The sequence below is a fragment of the Boleophthalmus pectinirostris genome, unplaced genomic scaffold (genome assembly GCF_026225935.1).
Source record: "Boleophthalmus pectinirostris isolate CB_2022bp ecotype Guang Dong unplaced genomic scaffold, ASM2622593v1 HiC_scaffold_9, whole genome shotgun sequence".
Classification (NCBI taxonomy): Eukaryota; Metazoa; Chordata; class Actinopteri; order Gobiiformes; family Gobiidae; genus Boleophthalmus; species Boleophthalmus pectinirostris.
The window spans coordinates 16385288-16403778 of record NW_026571541.1 but is presented as its reverse complement, the minus strand read 5'-3'; the positions used below and the strand labels follow the sequence as shown (position 1 = coordinate 16403778).

General features: G+C 42.4%; 2 protein-coding genes across 2 annotated transcripts in view; both read left to right on the top strand.

Annotated features, from left to right (window-relative positions):
* Nucleotides 1–772: 772 nt before the first annotated feature.
* Nucleotides 773–11510, top strand: LOC110163714 (extracellular calcium-sensing receptor-like). The gene is made up of 17 exons (XM_020928726.2): nucleotides 773–1033; nucleotides 1120–1206; nucleotides 1425–1694; nucleotides 1773–1970; nucleotides 2037–2312; nucleotides 2449–2676; nucleotides 2746–2869; nucleotides 3023–3930; nucleotides 5825–6051; nucleotides 6226–6520; nucleotides 6759–6845; nucleotides 6927–7196; nucleotides 7288–7485; nucleotides 7573–7848; nucleotides 7928–8152; nucleotides 8218–8341; nucleotides 10579–11510. Exons 1-17 carry the CDS (start codon nucleotides 773–775, stop codon nucleotides 11508–11510), a joined length of 4986 nt encoding a protein of 1661 aa, XP_020784385.2.
* A 6120-nt stretch (nucleotides 11511–17630) lies between these two features.
* Nucleotides 17631–18491, top strand: part of LOC110163715 (extracellular calcium-sensing receptor-like) — a 3433-nt gene continuing 2572 nt past the window's right edge. Inside the window, exons 1-3 of the mRNA XM_055147887.1 lie at nucleotides 17631–17785; nucleotides 17938–18232; nucleotides 18341–18427. Of these exons, the coding sequence (XP_055003862.1) occupies nucleotides 17676–17785; nucleotides 17938–18232; nucleotides 18341–18427 (492 nt within the window). The 5' untranslated portion in view covers nucleotides 17631–17675. The remainder of the gene's footprint in view (nucleotides 17786–17937; nucleotides 18233–18340; nucleotides 18428–18491) is intronic.

Genomic DNA, 18491 nt, shown 5'->3' with positions numbered 1-18491 from the left:
TTAAGCAATCTGCAGTAATGGCCCAAAATATATAAAAAAAAAAAATTTAAATCTCTGAACTGGGTTATATTTTTTGCTGAATCAAAATGCATTTTTTATTTGTCAAATAAATGAACTAAACATCTGCATAATTTAGTTGTAAATAATTTTCTTTTACTTTCTAAAAATACAGCTAGTACTTGATTACTTCTCAAATAAGACATTTTTCAGTCACTGTTGTCACATTTTACTCTTTCATTTAAAGTTACTTAGTTAAAAATATAATGGAGCACTGCATTTAAAGTGTACATCATATCCCTTTTGGTGCTGCCAGTGCCCTGGTGGGTGGAAACTTAATACCATCAGAACATATTTGAAGATGTGTCTATAAAAGCACATTCTCTCTTACAGTGTGGGGGGTGATGAGGATCAGAATGATGCCTCCTCTTAGAATGTATTTGTTATTACAAATTCTAGGCATTCTATTATTCTTTGTGCTATATTTATCTGAATCAACTAAGTTCTCCCCTTCTTGTAAATTATGGAGGAGGTTTGATCTTAACAGCTTACACAAGGCTGGAGATGTGATTTTAGGAGGGCTTTTTGAGGTACACTACAGCTCGCTATTTCCTGAGTGGATATTTACTTCAGAGCCACAAGAGCCGGGCTGCAGTGGGTAAGACTGTCACCTGATTTCTTTACAACAAACAAATCCATATTGTCAGAATTTTTTTTTCTTTTAAATCTGTTTGTTTTCAGCTTTGACCCTTTAGGCTTTCGACATGCTATGACAATGGCTTTTGCTGTTGAAGAGATAAACAACAGCAGTGAGCTCCTTCCAAACTTGACCCTTGGCTACAGTCTGTATGATAACTGTGCCACACTGGGTATTGGCTTCAGTGCAGCTCTGTCAATGGCCAGTGCCCAGACAGAAAGCTTTGTGCTACAGAAAAACTGCACAGGGATTCCTCCTGTCATTGGTATTGTGGGTGATCCCTTCTCCACATTTTCTATTGCAATATCAAATGTTCTGGGGTTATTTCAATTGCCAATCGTAAGTCATTGGAACTAATGTATTGATTGTAAAATTGTGCTGTTTGCTAGATTGTCTGTGTGCATTTATTCATTTTTTCACTTTAGGTAAGTTATTTTGCCACATGCTCTTGTTTGAGTGACCGCCAAATGTTTCCTTCCTTTTTCCGGACAATTCCAAGCGATGTCTTTCAGGTATTTAAGTTGCAACTGCATAGAGGTAATGAGTATAGAACTGAAAGGGAAGCATTAAAATGTGTACACCTTTTACAGAAAATATACTATTTTCCTATTAATCATAACTCATAATTTATTCATCAACATTTGATGCAAATGTACAATATTAGAATAGGAAAATAAATTGGGTCAATTTTGCACCATTTATTTATATTTATATATTATTTCTCATTTAGGTCCATGCAGTAATCCAGATACTGAAACATTTTTCCTGGACATGGGTAGGACTTCTGGTCAGTGATGATGATTATGGCCTCCATGTTGCCAGATCTTTCCAGACAGACTTTGCCCAGACAGGTGAAGGATGCCTGGCTTACACTGAGATCCTGCCCTGGGGTTATGATCGGGACATTTATAGTAAAATAGTTGATGTGATCAAAAGCTCATCTGCCAAAGTCGTCATTGTCTTTGCCCATCAGATGCATATGATTCAACTCATGACAGAGGTTAGACTAAATAAATTATAGATGTTTTCTTCTGTAGCTGCTGTTAAATAGTGCTTTGTTCTTAAATGCATTGCACAGGTGGTTAAGCAGCATGTTAGAGGCTTGCAGTGGATTTCCAGTGAAGCTTGGACATGCGTTGAGGGACTTCAAACTCATGAATTCATGCCATATTTGTCTGGAACATTGGGCATTGCAATCCGGCGAGGCGAGATGCCAGGATTCCAACGCTTTCTACTAAGCATAAATCCAAAAGAAAATTATATAAAAAAGGACATGGTAAAGTCTATATTATTTCTATAAATGTGTGAGCAAATAATCCACATACATATCGGTTGCTTAAAGGTACACCAGTTTTGGGAGCACACATTTGAGTGTAGGTTTCCCCCAGCTCCTGCAGGGTGGACTGAAGCTGGAGGAGCTTTGTGTAATGGACATGAAGATCTCCAGAACATAGACACTGAGTTTCTGGATGTATCCAACCTCAGACCAGAGTATAATATTTACAAAGCTGTGTATGCTCTGGTTCATGCTCTGGACGACTTGTTGCACTGTGAACCAGGGAGAGGGCCTTTCCCTGGGACCAGTTGTGCCACTCTGCACACACTGGAGCCATGGCAGGTGTGTGCCATCAGAAGTTATGCTTTTCCTGTGTAGTAAACACAATTACACGTTACAACAATTTTTATTTATAATTTTTTTTTGTTCAAATTGCCATTTTAAAATAATTTTAATAAAATGTACTTCTGTTCTGCAGCTCCTGTATTATCTGGAAAGGGTTCACTTTAGAACACAATTTGGAGATGAGGTATCATTTGATGAGAATGGGGATGCTTTGCCCATATATGACATTATGAACTGGCAATGGCTCCCAAATGGACAAACAAAAGTTGTAAAGGTGGGTGAATTCAAGAAATCAGCCCTCCAAGAAGAGAGGATTATACTCTATGAGCATAAGATCTTGTGGAATATGCAGTTCGCAAAGGTTGGTTGGTGTTCTTAAACATTTGGAGTTCATTTTTAAATGCACTGAGATTAAAATATATTGTTTCAGTCTCCTCAGTCATTGTGCAGTGAGAGCTGTCCTCCAGGAACCCGCATGGCCAGACAGAGAGGTCAGCCTGTGTGCTGCTTTGATTGTATCGCCTGTTCTGAGGGCACCTTCAGCAACTTCTCAGGTCAGAGAACCAAATATTTTACAATTTATGAGAAAAGCATAATGAAACATACAGAGCCCCCAGTGTTCCCTAAAAAGGTGAAGAAAAAAAACATGTTGGTCATGTTGACATAAGTGATAAATTCATGATTACATCTTCATGTTTCTTTGATAGACTCCATGGAGTGCCATGTGTGTCCAGAGGACTTCTGGTCCAGTCCTGCTCGTGACCAGTGTGTTCCTAAGAAAACAGAGTTCCTGTCCTACCATGAGCCTCTGGGGATCTGCCTGACCACAGCCTCACTGCTGGGAGCATTTATTTGTGCCATTGTGTTTGGCATCTTCACATATCACCGCAGCACACCACTGGTCAAAGCCAATAATTCAGAAATGAGCTTCCTGCTCCTGGTGTCTCTCAAACTGTGTTTCTTGTGCTCACTGCTGTTCATCGGACGTCCCAGACTGTGGACATGCCAGTTGCGACATGCAGCATTTGGGATCAGCTTTGTTCTGTGTGTCTCTTGTATTCTGGTGAAAACCATGGTGGTGCTGGCTGTGTTCAAGGCCTCCAAACCAGGAGGTGGGACCACCTTGAAGTGGTTTGGTGCATTACAGCAGAGGGGGACTGTATTTGCTCTTACATCGGTTCAAGCCGTCATCTGCGTTGCATGGCTTGTATCTGCCTCACCAGCACCTCATAAAAACATCAAATATCATAATGACAAAATCATTTATGAATGTGTAGTTGGCTCAACTATGGGGTTTGCTGTTCTTCTGGGTTACATTGGTTTATTGGCTTTGTTGAGTTTTATGTTAGCATTTCTGGCCAGGAATCTCCCTGATAATTTCAATGAGGCCAAGTTCATCACGTTCAGCATGCTGATCTTCTGTGCTGTGTGGGTGGCCTTTGTCCCTGCTTATGTCAACTCTCCAGGTAAATACGCAGATGCAGTGGAGGTGTTTGCCATCCTGGCCTCTAGTTTTGGCCTCTTGGTGGCGCTGTTTGGACCTAAATGTTACATAATATTACTGAGACCAGAGAGGAACACAAAGAAAGGAATAATGAACCGGTCCAATACAAAAGCATATAACTAATTAAAAATGTTTGTAGAATAATGAAATACTGCTCTTCTCTAATATAAAAAAAAAAAAAAAAAATGTGTTTCTCACCTTCCACGGTGGTAGGTCTCTCTCACCCTCATTGAGCTCGGGTCCTCTGCTTGTTCTGCGCAGTATCTTTGCTGTTCCAGTACTGCACTTTTCTGGACTGAATGTCTGTTGTTTTTGTATCTGTTGTGCCACTCTTCAGTTTGGGGGTTACAGCCCCAGTGTCCGATCACCACAGGCACCACTGATTTACTTTCCAGGCTTCTCCAGCTCTTCCTTGAGCCCCTGGTATTTCTCAGCTTCTCGTGTTCCTTTTTTCCTGATATTACCATCGCTTGGTATTGCGATGTCACCACCACGGCTCTGCTCTGTTTCTTATCACCAATTCTGGTTGGTTGCCATCACCATTTGTCATCTGTATCTGGAAGTCAGGATCTTGGCTGTCATTCTCCACAACCTTTGAGGTGTTTCCCACCTTGATCCTGGGTTTCCAGCCCGTACTCTGCCAGATGTTTCTGTACACTATGCCCGCCACTTGGTTATGTCGCTCATGTAGCTTTCCCTGCCAGCATCTTACACCCCGCAGTTATGTGCTGGACTGTCTCAGGAGCCTCTTTGCAAGTCTACAATGTCTGCTGGTGTGGTAGATCTGGCCTCTTGCTCGAGTGCCAGGGCCTGCTCCTGAGCAGCAGGATCAGTGCCTCTGTGCTGTCCTTCAGACCAGCCCTCTCAAGCCATTGGTAGGATTTCTTGATATCAGCCACTCAGTTATGTTCCAGTGGTACGCCCCATGTAGGGGTTGTCCTGCCATGATGGTCCCTCCAGCACCTCTTCCTCTGGACCCCACTGTCTGAGACATTCTCTGCACCTCATTGCCGGGGCCTTGTCCTTGATGTACTCAAGGAGCTTGGATGTTTCATCCTGGACAGTGGTTCCCACACTCACTAGTCCTCGGCCCCCTTCCTTCCGGCCTGCGTACAGTCTCAGGGTGCTGGATTTGGGATGGAACCCTCCATGCATGGTCAGGAGCTTTCGTGTCTTAACATCTGTGGTCTGTATCTCCTCCTTTGGCCAGCTTACAATCCCTGCAGGGTATCTGATCACTGGCAGGGCGTAGCTGTTGATTGCCTGCACCTTGTTCTTGCCATTGAGCTGGCTTCTCAGACTTGCCTCACTCTTTGCAGGTATTTGGCCGTAGCCGCTTTCCTTGTTGCCTCTTCAAGGTTGCCACTTGCTTGTGGGATACCAAGGTACTTGTAACTGTCCTCAACGTCTGCTATTGTTCCCTCTGGGAGTGACACCCCCTCTGTGTGGACTACCTTCCCTCTCTTTGTCACCATCCTGCTACATTTCTCAAGCCGAATGACATCCCAATGTCTGTACTGTAGATCCTTGTGTGTGGATCAGTGAGTCGAACTCTTAGCGTAAATGTCATCCATGTAGAATACTATGATAATTCTGCTTATCTCATAATATATATATATATATATATATATATATATATATATATATATATATATATATATATGTATCATCATATCATATATCAGATGAATATATTTTATTCATAAATAAAATACAAAAATACTACATGTAAATAAATAACTAAATACTACATGTGTGCCCATGTGTGCTGATTATATATACCCTATTGGGACTTTTTGCCTGTAGTTTTTTTCTTTTTTTTTTCTTTCTTGTCCTAACAAATAATAATAATAATAGTCTTGACATAATTGCTATGCAGAAGACTTTGCTTCCTTGCCCATGGGATAAAGCATGACACACCCTGATACTGTATATAGATAAGCAGCAACACACCAACAGTGTTATTTGAATGACATCAGGGCATGCTATGCTATTAGTCTATTAGCCAACTATAGAAATGTCTTGTGTTATTTTACACCTAATCTTGTGCTCATTTCTGTATTTGGACATGGTTACATCTCTCTCTACATGTCAGCTGAGGAAAGAGTTTATTCTCAATAGTTTGCACCAGGCAGGAGATGTGGTTCTTGGTGGACTGTTTGAGGTGCACTACACCGCTATGTTTCCTAACAGATCCTTTACCTCAGAACCACAGCCACCTGTCTGCCTCGGGTAAGTCTACAATTTTAAACAGAAGGAGTTTTTTTTTGTGTGTGTATTCCATTGATTCATAGTGTGTTATTTTCACACATGTTTTATGTCTGTTTGCTAAAAAAAATCTATTTAATCTATTTATCGCCGCACTCTACTAGACAGATAATGATTTTTTATTTATTTATTTTTTAGTTTTGACATTTTAGGTTTTAGGCATGCTTCGACCATGGCTTTTACTGTAGATGAAATCAACAGAAGATCTGATCTGCTTCCTAACCTCACTTTGGGATACAGTCTGTTTGACAACTGCGGGGCTCTGGTGATTGGTTTGAGCAGTGCGCTGGCAGCAGCTGGTGGCCAGAAGCAACAGTATGTACTTCAGGAAAACTGCACAGCACCTCCCCCTGTTATAGCAATCGTCGGTGATCACTACTCAACATTTTCTATTGCAATCTCTGATGTATTTGGCCTATACAGAATGCCTATTGTAAGTTTGCTTTTATATTATAGTGTTGTTAATGGTTTTGTCTCCTGTCAGAAATAAACTAACATTGTGCACTTAATATTGTATAAGTAGAATTAAAGTTCATGATTTATTTGATTTTGAAAGTTTTGTAAACTCCTGTAATGTGAATACTGCCTTATATTGAGTTAAAACATAATTGAATTAAAAAAGAATGAATCTAAATTATACCCCCATTAACTATGTATCTTTTAATTCACAGGTGAGTTACTTTGCCACATGCTCCTGTCTCAGTAACCGTCAAAAGTTCCCATCTTTCTTTCGGACAATCCCATCTGATGCTTTTCAAGTAAGTCTGGATACATTTGTTGTTTTATTAACATATATCCATATTACAAATAATATTCATTGCATTGTAATGGTTTATTAGGTGCATAGCATGATTCAGATTTTGAAACATTTTGGCTGGACTTGGGTGGGCCTTCTGGTCAGTGACGATGACTACGGGCTGCATGTGGCCCAGTCTTTTCAGTCAGACTTGCCAGAGGTTGGAGGAGGCTGTTTGGCTTACACTGAAACTCTGCCCTGGGACAGTAATCCAGAGGAACTGAAGAGAATTGTGCATGTAATAAAAACATCAACTGCTCGGGTTGTCATTGCATTTGCACATGAGATCCACATGATTAACCTTTTGGAAGAGGTCTGCTCAAACAGTTTATATCATAAAATATTACAAATAAAACAGCAAAAAATATATGCACCCTGTGTAATACATAATGTATTGTTTGTAGGTAGTGAGGCAGAATGTGGTTGGTCTACAGTGGATGGCCAGTGAAACATGGACAACAGCATCAGTGTTGCAAACTCCTAGTCTCATACCATATCTTGCTGGAACAATAGGCATTGCCATCCGCAGAGGAGAAATACCAGGACTAAAGGATTTTTTGTCAAACATTAAACCTGAAGCATATTCAAATAGACATAATATGGTAAAATGTAATATTTCTGTCCAGCAGTGAGCCATATTTGTTTTAATACAAAATATACAAAATATTCATTTTAATAATTGTTTTCAGGTTAATCAGTTTTGGGAGCACACATTTGAGTGTAGGTTTGCCCCAGCTCCTGCAGAGTGGACAGAAGCTGGAGGAGCTTTTTGCACTGGACATGAAGATCTCCAGAACATAGACACTGAGTTCCTAGATGTGTCCAACCTCAGACCAGAGTATAATGTGTATAAAGCTGTGTATGCTTTAGCTCATGCTTTGGATCAGCTGCTGCGCTGTGAACCAGGGAGAGGGCCTTTCCCTGGGAATAGCTGTGCCACTTTGCACACGCTGGAGCCATGGCAGGTGTGGCAATCATGACTGAGTAACATTAGCATAACTACAAATGTATTAGATTTCTCTCTCTCTCTCTCTCTCTTTGAAGCTGGTCCATTATTTGCAAAAAGTCAACTTTTCCACTTCTTTTGGTGATCAAGTCTCTTTTGATGAAAATGGTAATGTCTTGCCAATCTATGACATCATGAACTGGAAATGGTTGCCCAATGGTGAAATCTATATTCAGAATATTGGCGAGGTAAAAAAGTCATCTGCTGAGGAAGCTTACAGAATTCATGAAAATAAAATATTTTGGAACTTTGAAAACAAACAGGTAAAATTTGATTTCTCAAAGTCATTCAATGTTTTATCCATGATTAAGTCAACATTTGTACAAAGCCTCCTCAGTCATTGTGCAGCGAGAGCTGTCCTTCAGGAACCCGCATGGCCAGACAGAGAGGTCAGCCTATGTGCTGCTTTGACTGTATCGTCTGTTCTGAGGGCACCTTCAGCAACTCCTCAGGTCAGAGAACCTTAACAATGGCAAAAATTTTACAACTTATGAGAAAAGCATTCTGAAACACGCAAAGCCCATAGTATAGTGTCCCCTAAAAAAGTGAAGGAAAAAAAATAGGCCATTATCACGCTTCCAGGTTTTGTGGGCGGGGTTTGTCTAGTTTGTGCACTTCCACTTCCGGCGCAACAACAACAATAGCTCAAACAACAGCTAGATATCACTGCTCTTTTCAAATTATAAATTAATCAACACGATCAATGCATATTCTTTGTAAATACTTTGTAATAGCTTTATAATGGGCAAAAGAAGTTATTGGGACCAGTTAAAGCCCACAGCGGGAGCAGGACAAATGTAACATAGACACAAAAAGGAGCAAAAAAGTCTGCTTCAAACAGGTGTTCTCGCTCTGTCTTTTTTATTTTCTCATAGCATTGTGAAGTCCATTGAAGTCCACTGAAAGCCTGGTTGAAACTGACTTTTTTCTCCTTTATGTGCTAGCAAAAGAGACGTATGCCGACGTTAGCTGGCTGAAATTGAGAGGCAAACATTCTTCCTCTCAGAATGCAAATGACATGGGTGAATTTACTTAGCCTCATTTAAAAATTAATACTCTTGCTTTTGTTGGGTATGTTGGGTAAACGCCTTATATCCATACAGTGACATTAGCATAAGATAACCTACCTGTTCTAAAGCATAGGCAACCCCATCCCTACATACCGTCACTCCGACAGACCCCCACTCTGTCATACCGTCATTTCAACAACCCTCCACCCCAACATGCCCCCATTACGACACCGATGAACCAGGACTAAACCAGGACTAATCTTGAACGAGAGAGAGAAAGAGAGAGAGAACCGCCATCCCATATTGGAGGGTGTTTGGCGTAAAGCTCTGTGCCATTAGAGCGCGCAGAGCTTTACGCACGCTGCTCTGTTGGCACGAGAGGGGGCCATATACTCCTGACCTCCTGCAGGTGAGAGCGCGGTGGAGGTGCCAGGTTAACGAGTGCATAAAAGTCCGCGACTTTAAGTGCGCGCACGAGGAGAATGAGCGCTGCAGCCGCCTCTTTATAAACTTTTATGAATTTATAAGGGACCGACACATTTCTGGGTCCCTGTGTAAGGCGCTCTGTCCTCTATGACCAGGTATAATTCTAATCTTTTAGCCCTTATTCATGAAAATATCCAGATTCCTAAATCATTGATCTCTTTAGTGCCTCTATCCGACTGCGAGCCAGGCACCGCTTCTCTCTCGCCACACGCTGAGCTTCACAGCGCATTCTCGTGCCCCTTAGTCTTTGGCAACAGGTAATGAATATCTCCTGCTCCTGTCCATTTACAAAAATGTCCAAACTGTCACACAATTTAGTTTTTCGTAGTTTCTCTGCTTGGCCGTATCATTGCGCCTTGAGCCAAATGCGCGTCACCGCGCGTTTCCACCTGCAGTGTCAGGTAACGCCCCGTAACCTCTTCATTCATAAAAGTTCAAAATTCTTACGCATCTGTCCCTTGTAGCCACGCTGCTCGGCTGCACTTGCAGTACCAGGACCTTTACGCACAGTGGTGCGCCTTCAACAATAGGATTACGCCACTCCGACCAACCGAAAAAGAAATGTCTGAGTGCAGGGACATTTGATAAAAAATGGAAATGCCGCTACTCTGACAATAACGCGTCAATATCAGAGTGATGGTATGTCGGAACGGCAACTGTAAAATTATGTTAGCTAGTAGCCACTCACCTTCATAGTCGTAGGTGAAATAAAAAAAATAAATAAACTGTATTCGTTGTCCACTTTGGAGCGGGCTGTGATTGAATGTTGATCAATGATATGATGTAAGTCGGAAAAGGATATTTTCGGTAAAATTATAAGGGATGTAGTCTATGTAAACAACTTCGGTTCGTCCATCATAAGTTCAATCACCAGAGTGACAATTCACCGGAAGTAGGCGTGCACAAAGATCACTGAATGCGGAAGTACTACGTATCAGCCTGATAATAGTCTATTGTGTTCCCACAGGATAATTATCTTGTTCGCCGAGATAGTACCTTGTTTACATAAAATTTTACCTTGCTCACACAGATAGATTCTTGTTTGCATGTCATAGTTAAATTATCTTGCAAACAACATATTAAGTTTTTATTTTTATTTTAGGGGACCACAGGGGCTCCATCGTACATCAGTGAATCATGAGTTTTCACACAAGGGATGAATTCATGATTACATCTTCATGTTTCTTTGATAGACTCCATGGAGTGCCATGTGTGTCCAGAGGACTTCTGGTCCAGTCCTGCTCGTGACCAGTGTGTTCCTAAGAAAACAGAGTTCCTGTCCTACCATGAGCCTCTGGGGATCTGCCTGACCACAGCCTCACTGCTGGGAGCATTTATTTGTGCTGTTGTGTTTGGCATCTTCACATATCACCGCAGCACACCACTGGTCAAAGCCAATAATTCAGAAATGAGCTTCCTGCTCCTGGTGTCTCTCAAACTGTGTTTCTTGTGCTCACTACTGTTCATCGGACGTCCCAGACTGTGGACATGCCAGCTGCGACATGCAGCATTTGGGATCAGCTTTGTTCTGTGTGTCTCTTGTATTCTGGTGAAAACCATGGTGGTGCTGGCTGTGTTCAAGGCCTCCAAACCAGGAGGTGGCGCTATTCTCAAATGGTTTGGTATATTACAACAGAGAGGGACTGTTTTTACTCTGACGTGCATTCAAGCTGTCATCTGCATCATTTGGTTGATGACTGCATCACCTGCTCCTCACAAAAACACTGACTATTATAATGACAAAATCATTTATGAATGTGTGGTCGGTTCAACAGCTTGGTTTATTGTTTTACTTGGCTACATATGCTTTTTAGCTTTGTTGAGTTTTATGTTAGCATTTCTGGCCAGGAATCTCCCTGATAATTTCAATGAGGCCAAGTTCATCACGTTCAGCATGCTGATCTTCTGTGCTGTGTGGGTGGCCTTTGTCCCTGCTTATGTCAACTCTCCAGGTAAATATGCCGATGCAGTGGAGGTGTTTGCCATCCTGGCCTCTAGTTTTGGCCTCTTGGTGGCGCTGTTTGGACCCAAATGTTACATAATTCTCTTTAGACCAGAGAGAAACACAAAGAAAGGCATTTTGAATCAAAGTCTAAGCAAATCCACCAAGCAACGTTATAGTTAACACAGAATTTGTATTATTATATTATATATATATTATATATTGTTACCAGCCTGGCTGGTCCCTTTAAGAGTAAGGTGTTACGGGTAGCTCTGGACTGTTTTGATCTGTGTCTTGGCGCGAGGCGCCCTCTTCTGTTGCGGCCGCCAGACAGCACGGCCACTGTATTTTTACCGCTCATGTTTTTTCTAAAATAAATTTCGTGTTGCTAACGAGTCAAATGCCTGTTCAGCCTCTGTACTACGGTTAGGAGATTATTCAGCAGGGGAAGAAAGTAACACTGGGGGCTCGTCCGGGATTCAGCTTTTGTAAAGATTGGAGAAACTTCAGGGACCACGACGAGGAAAAACAGCAGCACCCGAAAGACCCAAAAGATAATGGCGGTGCCGGTTTACCGTGGTAATGACAATGTGAACAATAAGAGACTGTTAAGTATAGCAGAACATAATGTGAGCACAAATCCTTTTTGGCTAGAGATGACCGAGGCTGCTAGGGCCACTTTGAGTCAAGCTAGAGGAGATGTGAATGGTAACAAGACCAACCCGTTTTGACTAGCATGGAGCTAACGACAGCCGCACAGAATGAGCACCGCAGTGGGGTGACATAACAAGCATGGCAGCTTACGCCGCCATCGGCACACACAAACCCCTTTATTGCGCCAGTGTTCTCGCCCGAGAGTCGAGATAGGATTGTACACCACCAAGGGAGGGTGACGTCAACACCGTTTGTACCCATCTTTGATGCAGATAACGATTAAATTTTTCAGACCTCCTTGCCATACATGCAATGTTTGACACCCTGTGCCACTAGCCAAGCAAGCGCATAAGACACCGCACCCTTTCCAGCAGAGCCCAGATAATCCGACAGCTCTAGATTGTACCCGTGCACCACTTCCAACCACAAGGCAGCCACCCATGAGGACTGGCCCGGTCCTAGGCGGTCAAAGTCAGTACTGCACCGCCACTCATCACGCTGGGTGCTGGGCGACTCCACCGACAGCAGTGAAGAGGAGTGTTATGGGGCCAAAGAGAGAATTCCGACTCTGCGGCCAGGACTTTTTGATGGATCAGGCTCATGGAAAGATTTCATCTTCCACTTTGAAACATGTGCCCGAGCAAATTACTGGTCACACGAAACAAAGGCTATTCAACTCAGGTTCAGTTTAACAGGCGCAGCTGGTGCTATTATTCACAAAAACCCGAAGTCTGCAGGCTGGAGCTACGAACGCATATTAAAGGAGGTTAATGCCGCTTATGGGCCTCACTCTGAGCACGCAGCTGCCATCGGGATCGAGCTGCGGCAGAGAGTCCGGAAACCAGGCAAAGCTCTGCATAATCTCCGGGATGACATATACGAAAAGGTCGCCATTGTGTAAGCCTGAGTTTCCTATACTGGGGGTAGGACATACTCATAACAGAGTTGACACACGTCCCCGTATTCACAGAGTGGGTGACTCGCTACAACCTAGTCTGTTTCAGGGCTGGACATTAGAGCAATTGAGCACTGCTCAAAAGACTGACCCGGACATTCCACCAGTTTGGCAGTGGGTAGACAGTGAGGGGAACCGCCCATCCTTTTCCACCATAGCCGCCTGCAGCCCAGCCACTAAGGCCTACTGGTCACAGTGGAAAAGACTTTATTTAAAAGATGGAGTGTTAATGAGGAAGTTTTTCTGTGTTGAAGGTACAACGTTCTTCCCACAGGTCCTCCTGCCCTACAAGTTACGCACAGCAGTGATGGAGCAAATGCACGATGGTCCAGTTGGGGGCCATTTTGGGGGGGAAAGGACACTGGCACGTGTAAAGACCAGGTATTACTGGTACAACATGAAGGACGATGTAACCCTATGGTGCCGCACATGCTCCAGCTGTGCTGCCAGAGCACAGCCAAAGAAGACACCACAGGCAGCCATGGGCACAGTGCGGGTTGGAGCTCCCATGGAGAGAATAGCAGTTGACCTCATGGGACCTTTGAACGAGACAGATAGACATAACCGCTACATAGTGGTGGTGCAGGACTATTTTAGCAAGTGGGTGGAAGCCTATCCCGTTCCTAATGAGCAAGCAGTCACAGTTGCAGAGAAGATTGTGTCGGAGTGGGTGTGCAGATATGGGGCCCCCCACACCTTACACAGTGATCAGGGCACGAATTTTGAGTCCGCTGTATTCCAAAGCATGTATGAACTATTAGGTATCGAAAAAACACGTACCACTCCGTTCCACCCGCAGTCAGATGGGCAGGTGGAACGCTTTAATGCTACTCTGCAGAAAACACTATCCGCTACCGCAGAAAGGTGCCATTGGGACTGGGATTTAATTCTCCCCTTTGCGGTTATGGCCTATCGCTCCACCAGGCACAACTCTACCGGACTGACCCCTAACATGATGTTGTTTGGCAGAGAAATCACTGAACCAGTGGACTTAGTGGCCGGGCTTCCCCCGAATGACACTGGTGCCAGTTCGCTACCGGAATATGTCCTAAAGCTCAGAGAGCAGCTGGAGCTCTCTAACCGGCTTGCACGAGAAGCTTTGGGGAAAGCCTCTGAGCGAGCAAAGAGACAATATGACAAAAACATTTGTCAGACTCAGTACCCTGTTGGTACTGCGGTGTGGCACTTGATTAAAGGTACAAAGCCAGTAAGGAACAAGGTACAGAAGTTCCTTCCCGCTTATGAGGGCCCGTATTTTATTGTGGGTCATCTGGACGACTTGGTGAACCAAATCCAGAAGGGGCCACGGTCAAAAGTGAAAGTGGTACACCACGACAAACTCAAGCCCTTCCACTCCAGAACCCTGCTTGATAATAGCTGGGTTTTCCAGAGGTCTGACTCATCGGTGCCTCGTGAGGTGGTACCGCCGACTCTTGATGAAGATTCTGATCTTGAATTTGGCCCTCTCCAGTTGTGGGACGATTCTTCAGATGCTGAGGGCCTGGCCGTGGTTTCCGGAGGGGACACTGAGGCTCCATCACCTGTTCTACAACTCACTGACTCCTCTCCTCCTCCAGCTAGCTCTGCACGGCCATCATGGGATGACAGCACTCAGCTACCTACCTCGGGTGGAAGGGGGTGTCATCCTGCCATCTCTACACCGCCATTGAGACTGCGCAGGACCCGGAGAGCACCCAACAAGTTTGGTGACTGGATAAGTCACTAGACATGACCATTGTTGCCTGAGTTAGGGTGTAGGCGGATCACTGCCCTTCTCAGAGAAAAAAAAAAAAAAAAAATGTTCTGCTTATGTATTCTGCCTGTTAAAACTGCCATTGTTGTACATTTGCCCCGTTGGTTAGCCTGTTGTGTTAAAAGGGTTCTTGTGAGTAGGAGACGGTGACTGTTTATGTAGACTACATGTTGCATTGTTTTGTTTTTTTGACTTTGGGAGATTTCTATGCACTGAACATTAATTGGAAAAAAAAAGTGTATGTCTAATTTGTGTTACTGCATGCCAATGTTGTGCTGGAGTGATATTAGGATTTTCTTTTACTATCATCCAGAGTGGGGGTAGTGTTACCAGCCTGGCTGGTCCCTTTAAGAGCAAGGTGTTATGGGTAGCTCTGGACTGTTTTTTTCTGTGTCTTGGCGCGAGGCGCCCTCTTCTGTTGCGGCCGCCAGACAGCACGGCCACTGTATTTTTACCGCTCATGTTTTTTCTAAAATAAATTTCGTGTTGCTAACGAGTCAAATGCCTGTTCAGCCTCTGTACTACAGTTAGGAGATTACTGGGCAGGGGAAGAAAGTAACAATATATTAGAGCCCGACCGATATGGATTTTGCTGTGGCCGATATGAAACCGATATAATGGGAGTTGGAGCTGCCGATAGCTGAGTTTGGCTCTGGTGGATTTTAAATTGGGTTTATTTAGGCAACATTTATTGCTATTCTGACTCTTTACATCATATTTACAGAATTCACATTCTAGACACTAGTGATGGGTATTCCAGTTCTTTTTAGAGAACCGGCTCTTTTGGCTCGGATCACTAAAAGCTGCTGGTTCTTTTGGCTCCCAAGCGGCTCTTCAGATTGTTTTGTTGCAAGTAGGTCTAAAGCACGTCTAAAGCAGGACTGAAAAAGGACTAAACCGGGACTTATTTATTTTATGCTAAACTACAGCCAAATGTGCTCGTTTTTGTTTGTTGTTTTTTATCCTATGTACACGCAAATTTCTCAAAGTTTTGTTTTCAGCCGCTGCCGCTGTCAAACTACCACGAGTCTGCACGCGGCGTGAAGAGAAAAAAGTGAGAGAAAGAGAAAACACGGCTCCCATGCTCCCGTCGTTCGCTATTTCGTTCGCGACCGACCCATCACTAGTAAAGAAACTACCGCTGTTAGCCTCTAGCCGTAAGCGCCGCGGTAATTAATTATATGCGCAAATGTCATAATTCACACCTCTATTCACAGCTCACTTACATATCAGTGCAGGTCCAGTAGCAAATCTACGGCCAATATAGTTACTTTACAATAGACCAATAGAAAACAGCCTGTTTATGTGCGGGAGTTACAGCTAACAGCAGCTAACAAATGACCAAAACTAGCTTCAAAGTCGACATATTTCCAACACTCACCGTTCACACAGGCTCCTCCTCACATCACAAATCTGCACTAATAAATGTCCTTTGAATTCAGACTCAAACTGATTGTCCGTAAAAAGAATATAATCTCAATGTTTGGATCTGTGTCTGCACGTGTAAACAAACATACGTGAGTGACGCTACTCTGGGGGTGTGTTCAGGGACAGTACGGACTCAGACACAGACAAAAGACTCCGTAGATAAATACTGATGTGGAACCACATATTTGGACATTTATCTGTCTGTAAATAGGATTAAATGAACATAATGTACAGAGAAGATTTTTAACGACATATCACATGCCCAAGTGAAATATCGGCCCGATATGCCTCCAGGTGCCCATATGTATCGGTCGGGCTCTTTTATATATATATTTATTTTATATATATATATATACATATATACATATATATATATATATATATATATAGAGAGAGAGAGAGAGAGAGAGAGAGGAGGGGGGGGGGATCCAAATTTAACTTTTCACAGCTTTCTACCACGTTATAATGTTGTTCACTCATTGAAAACATGCCTCAAGTGGTTTTAAATGTCATCCATGCATGTTTTGAGTTTCTCTCTCTCTCTCATAAATTTACAAAACAGGATACAAGATAATGCACTATAGCATCACAAACTTGATAAAGGGGGAGTGATTTAGCATGGGGAGCAAGAGGCGGGGCGACTTGAAAGTCAAAAACTAATGTAATGCAACATTTTACTGCCAATATAACCTTTTTAAAACAATAAAATCGAACATTCCAACATTCCAAATAGTGAAGTGAGCATGGGCATAAAGTGGTTCCTTTGCACACTCCCTTAGTCCACTTCTATTATACAGTCTGTGGGTGATCTAAATATGTTATGTTAACAATTAATATCCTAATGTAATACCCCTTCTCATGGTTATTTTTACAATAAAACACACAAACCCCCCTTTTTTTTTAACTATAGGGTTGGGTCTCTAAAAGAGCAACCAAGCAATAATCTCCATATTTTTTCAAACATCCTGCCCCCAAAGTCAAGATGTCTTCAGAATTTGCCCAGTATTTTATGTAAAACCTCTTCATGTTGTGCAGACATCCAGAACAAATAACAAGTAACTGAGCTCCTCGCCCTACTGCTGAAAGAGTGTAAGGCTACCTTGCAACATACAGCTAATTTTGTCATGATCCAGAGCTCATGAGCATGAGTTCAGCTTCTTCTTTATCACTAAGGACTGATACAAATCACTGTATAGACCATAGCCTCTTAGCAAAAAGCAATCAGTCAGTTTTTCCATTCAATTTACTGTCAGATAACAACAACATAACAAAAAATAACTAAATCATCTAGCGGTCCTCTGCATTTTGAGAATTCTTTTTAGTTTTTACTTTAGGCCCTGCCCCTTTCTAAGATGCACCCCTGGTGACAGACACAAAAAGTTTAATGACATAATTGTATAAATACACTTTATCTGACAACCACACATGGATGGTATTAGTCCAGCCATGCCAAGCTATGTGGCTCATACATTTGATATTCAGCTCATTGTTTTCTATGCCTTTTGTTTTGGGCTCTCTTTCCACTTGCCAATTACAAGGACTGTTTCACCTCAACACAATGCAAAAAGATGGAGATGTGATTCTGGGTGGGCTATTTGAAATCCACTTTTTCTCAGATTTTCCTGACCTAACATTCACATCACAACCACAGCAGCCAGTTTGCTATGGGTGAGTTCAAATCCACTCTCAATATTATTTCACAATATATATATTTTTTTTCTGTTTGCAATGTAATGGGCTTGCACTTAACTTGTTGTTCTTGATGAGTCTACAATATTGATTTCTCTCTGCTCCTATTACTCATTACTGCTGTCTGTTAGTTTTGATGTCCTAGGTTTCAGACAGGCCCTAACTATGGCTTTTGCAGTAGAGGAAATCAATAGAAACACTGATCTGCTCCCAAATGTGACTCTTGGATACAGTTTGTATGATAACTGTGTTGAACTGGGTATCGGATTTCGTGCAGCCCTGTCTTTAGCTGCCGGGCAGAAAAAACATTTTGTATTAAATGATTCATGTGTGGGTGCACCTCCAATCCTTGGTATTGTTGGTGATTCCTCTTCTACACGATCTATTGCTATATCAAATGTTTTAGGATTGTATAGAGTGCCCCTGGTAAGTATTTATTTATTTATATATTTAAAATTGAACATTTATAAATATATGTATAGTGCATGTTGTTTTCAAGTTATTATCTGTCAAATTTGAATTGATGTTTCCTAGGTGAGTTACTTTGCCACATGTTCCTGTTTAAGTAATCGTAAAAAATATCCTGCTTTCTTTAGGACCATTCCAAGTGATGTTTTCCAGGTAAAAAAAACAAAACAAAAAAATCAAAACATCCTACACATATATATATATATATATATATATA

Bases quoted from the DNA above. Each gene is read 5' to 3' on its own strand.
- LOC110163714 (XM_020928726.2), top strand. From the start codon at position 773: ATGGCTTTTGCTGTTGAAGAGATAAACAACAGCAGTGAGCTCCTTCCA. The intron at 1,207-1,424 runs GTATTTAAGTTG...TTTCTCATTTAG, and splicing joins TTCCAAGCGATGTCTTTCAG to GTCCATGCAGTAATCCAGAT. The intron at 6,846-6,926 runs GTAAGTCTGGAT...ATGGTTTATTAG, and splicing joins TCCCATCTGATGCTTTTCAA to GTGCATAGCATGATTCAGAT.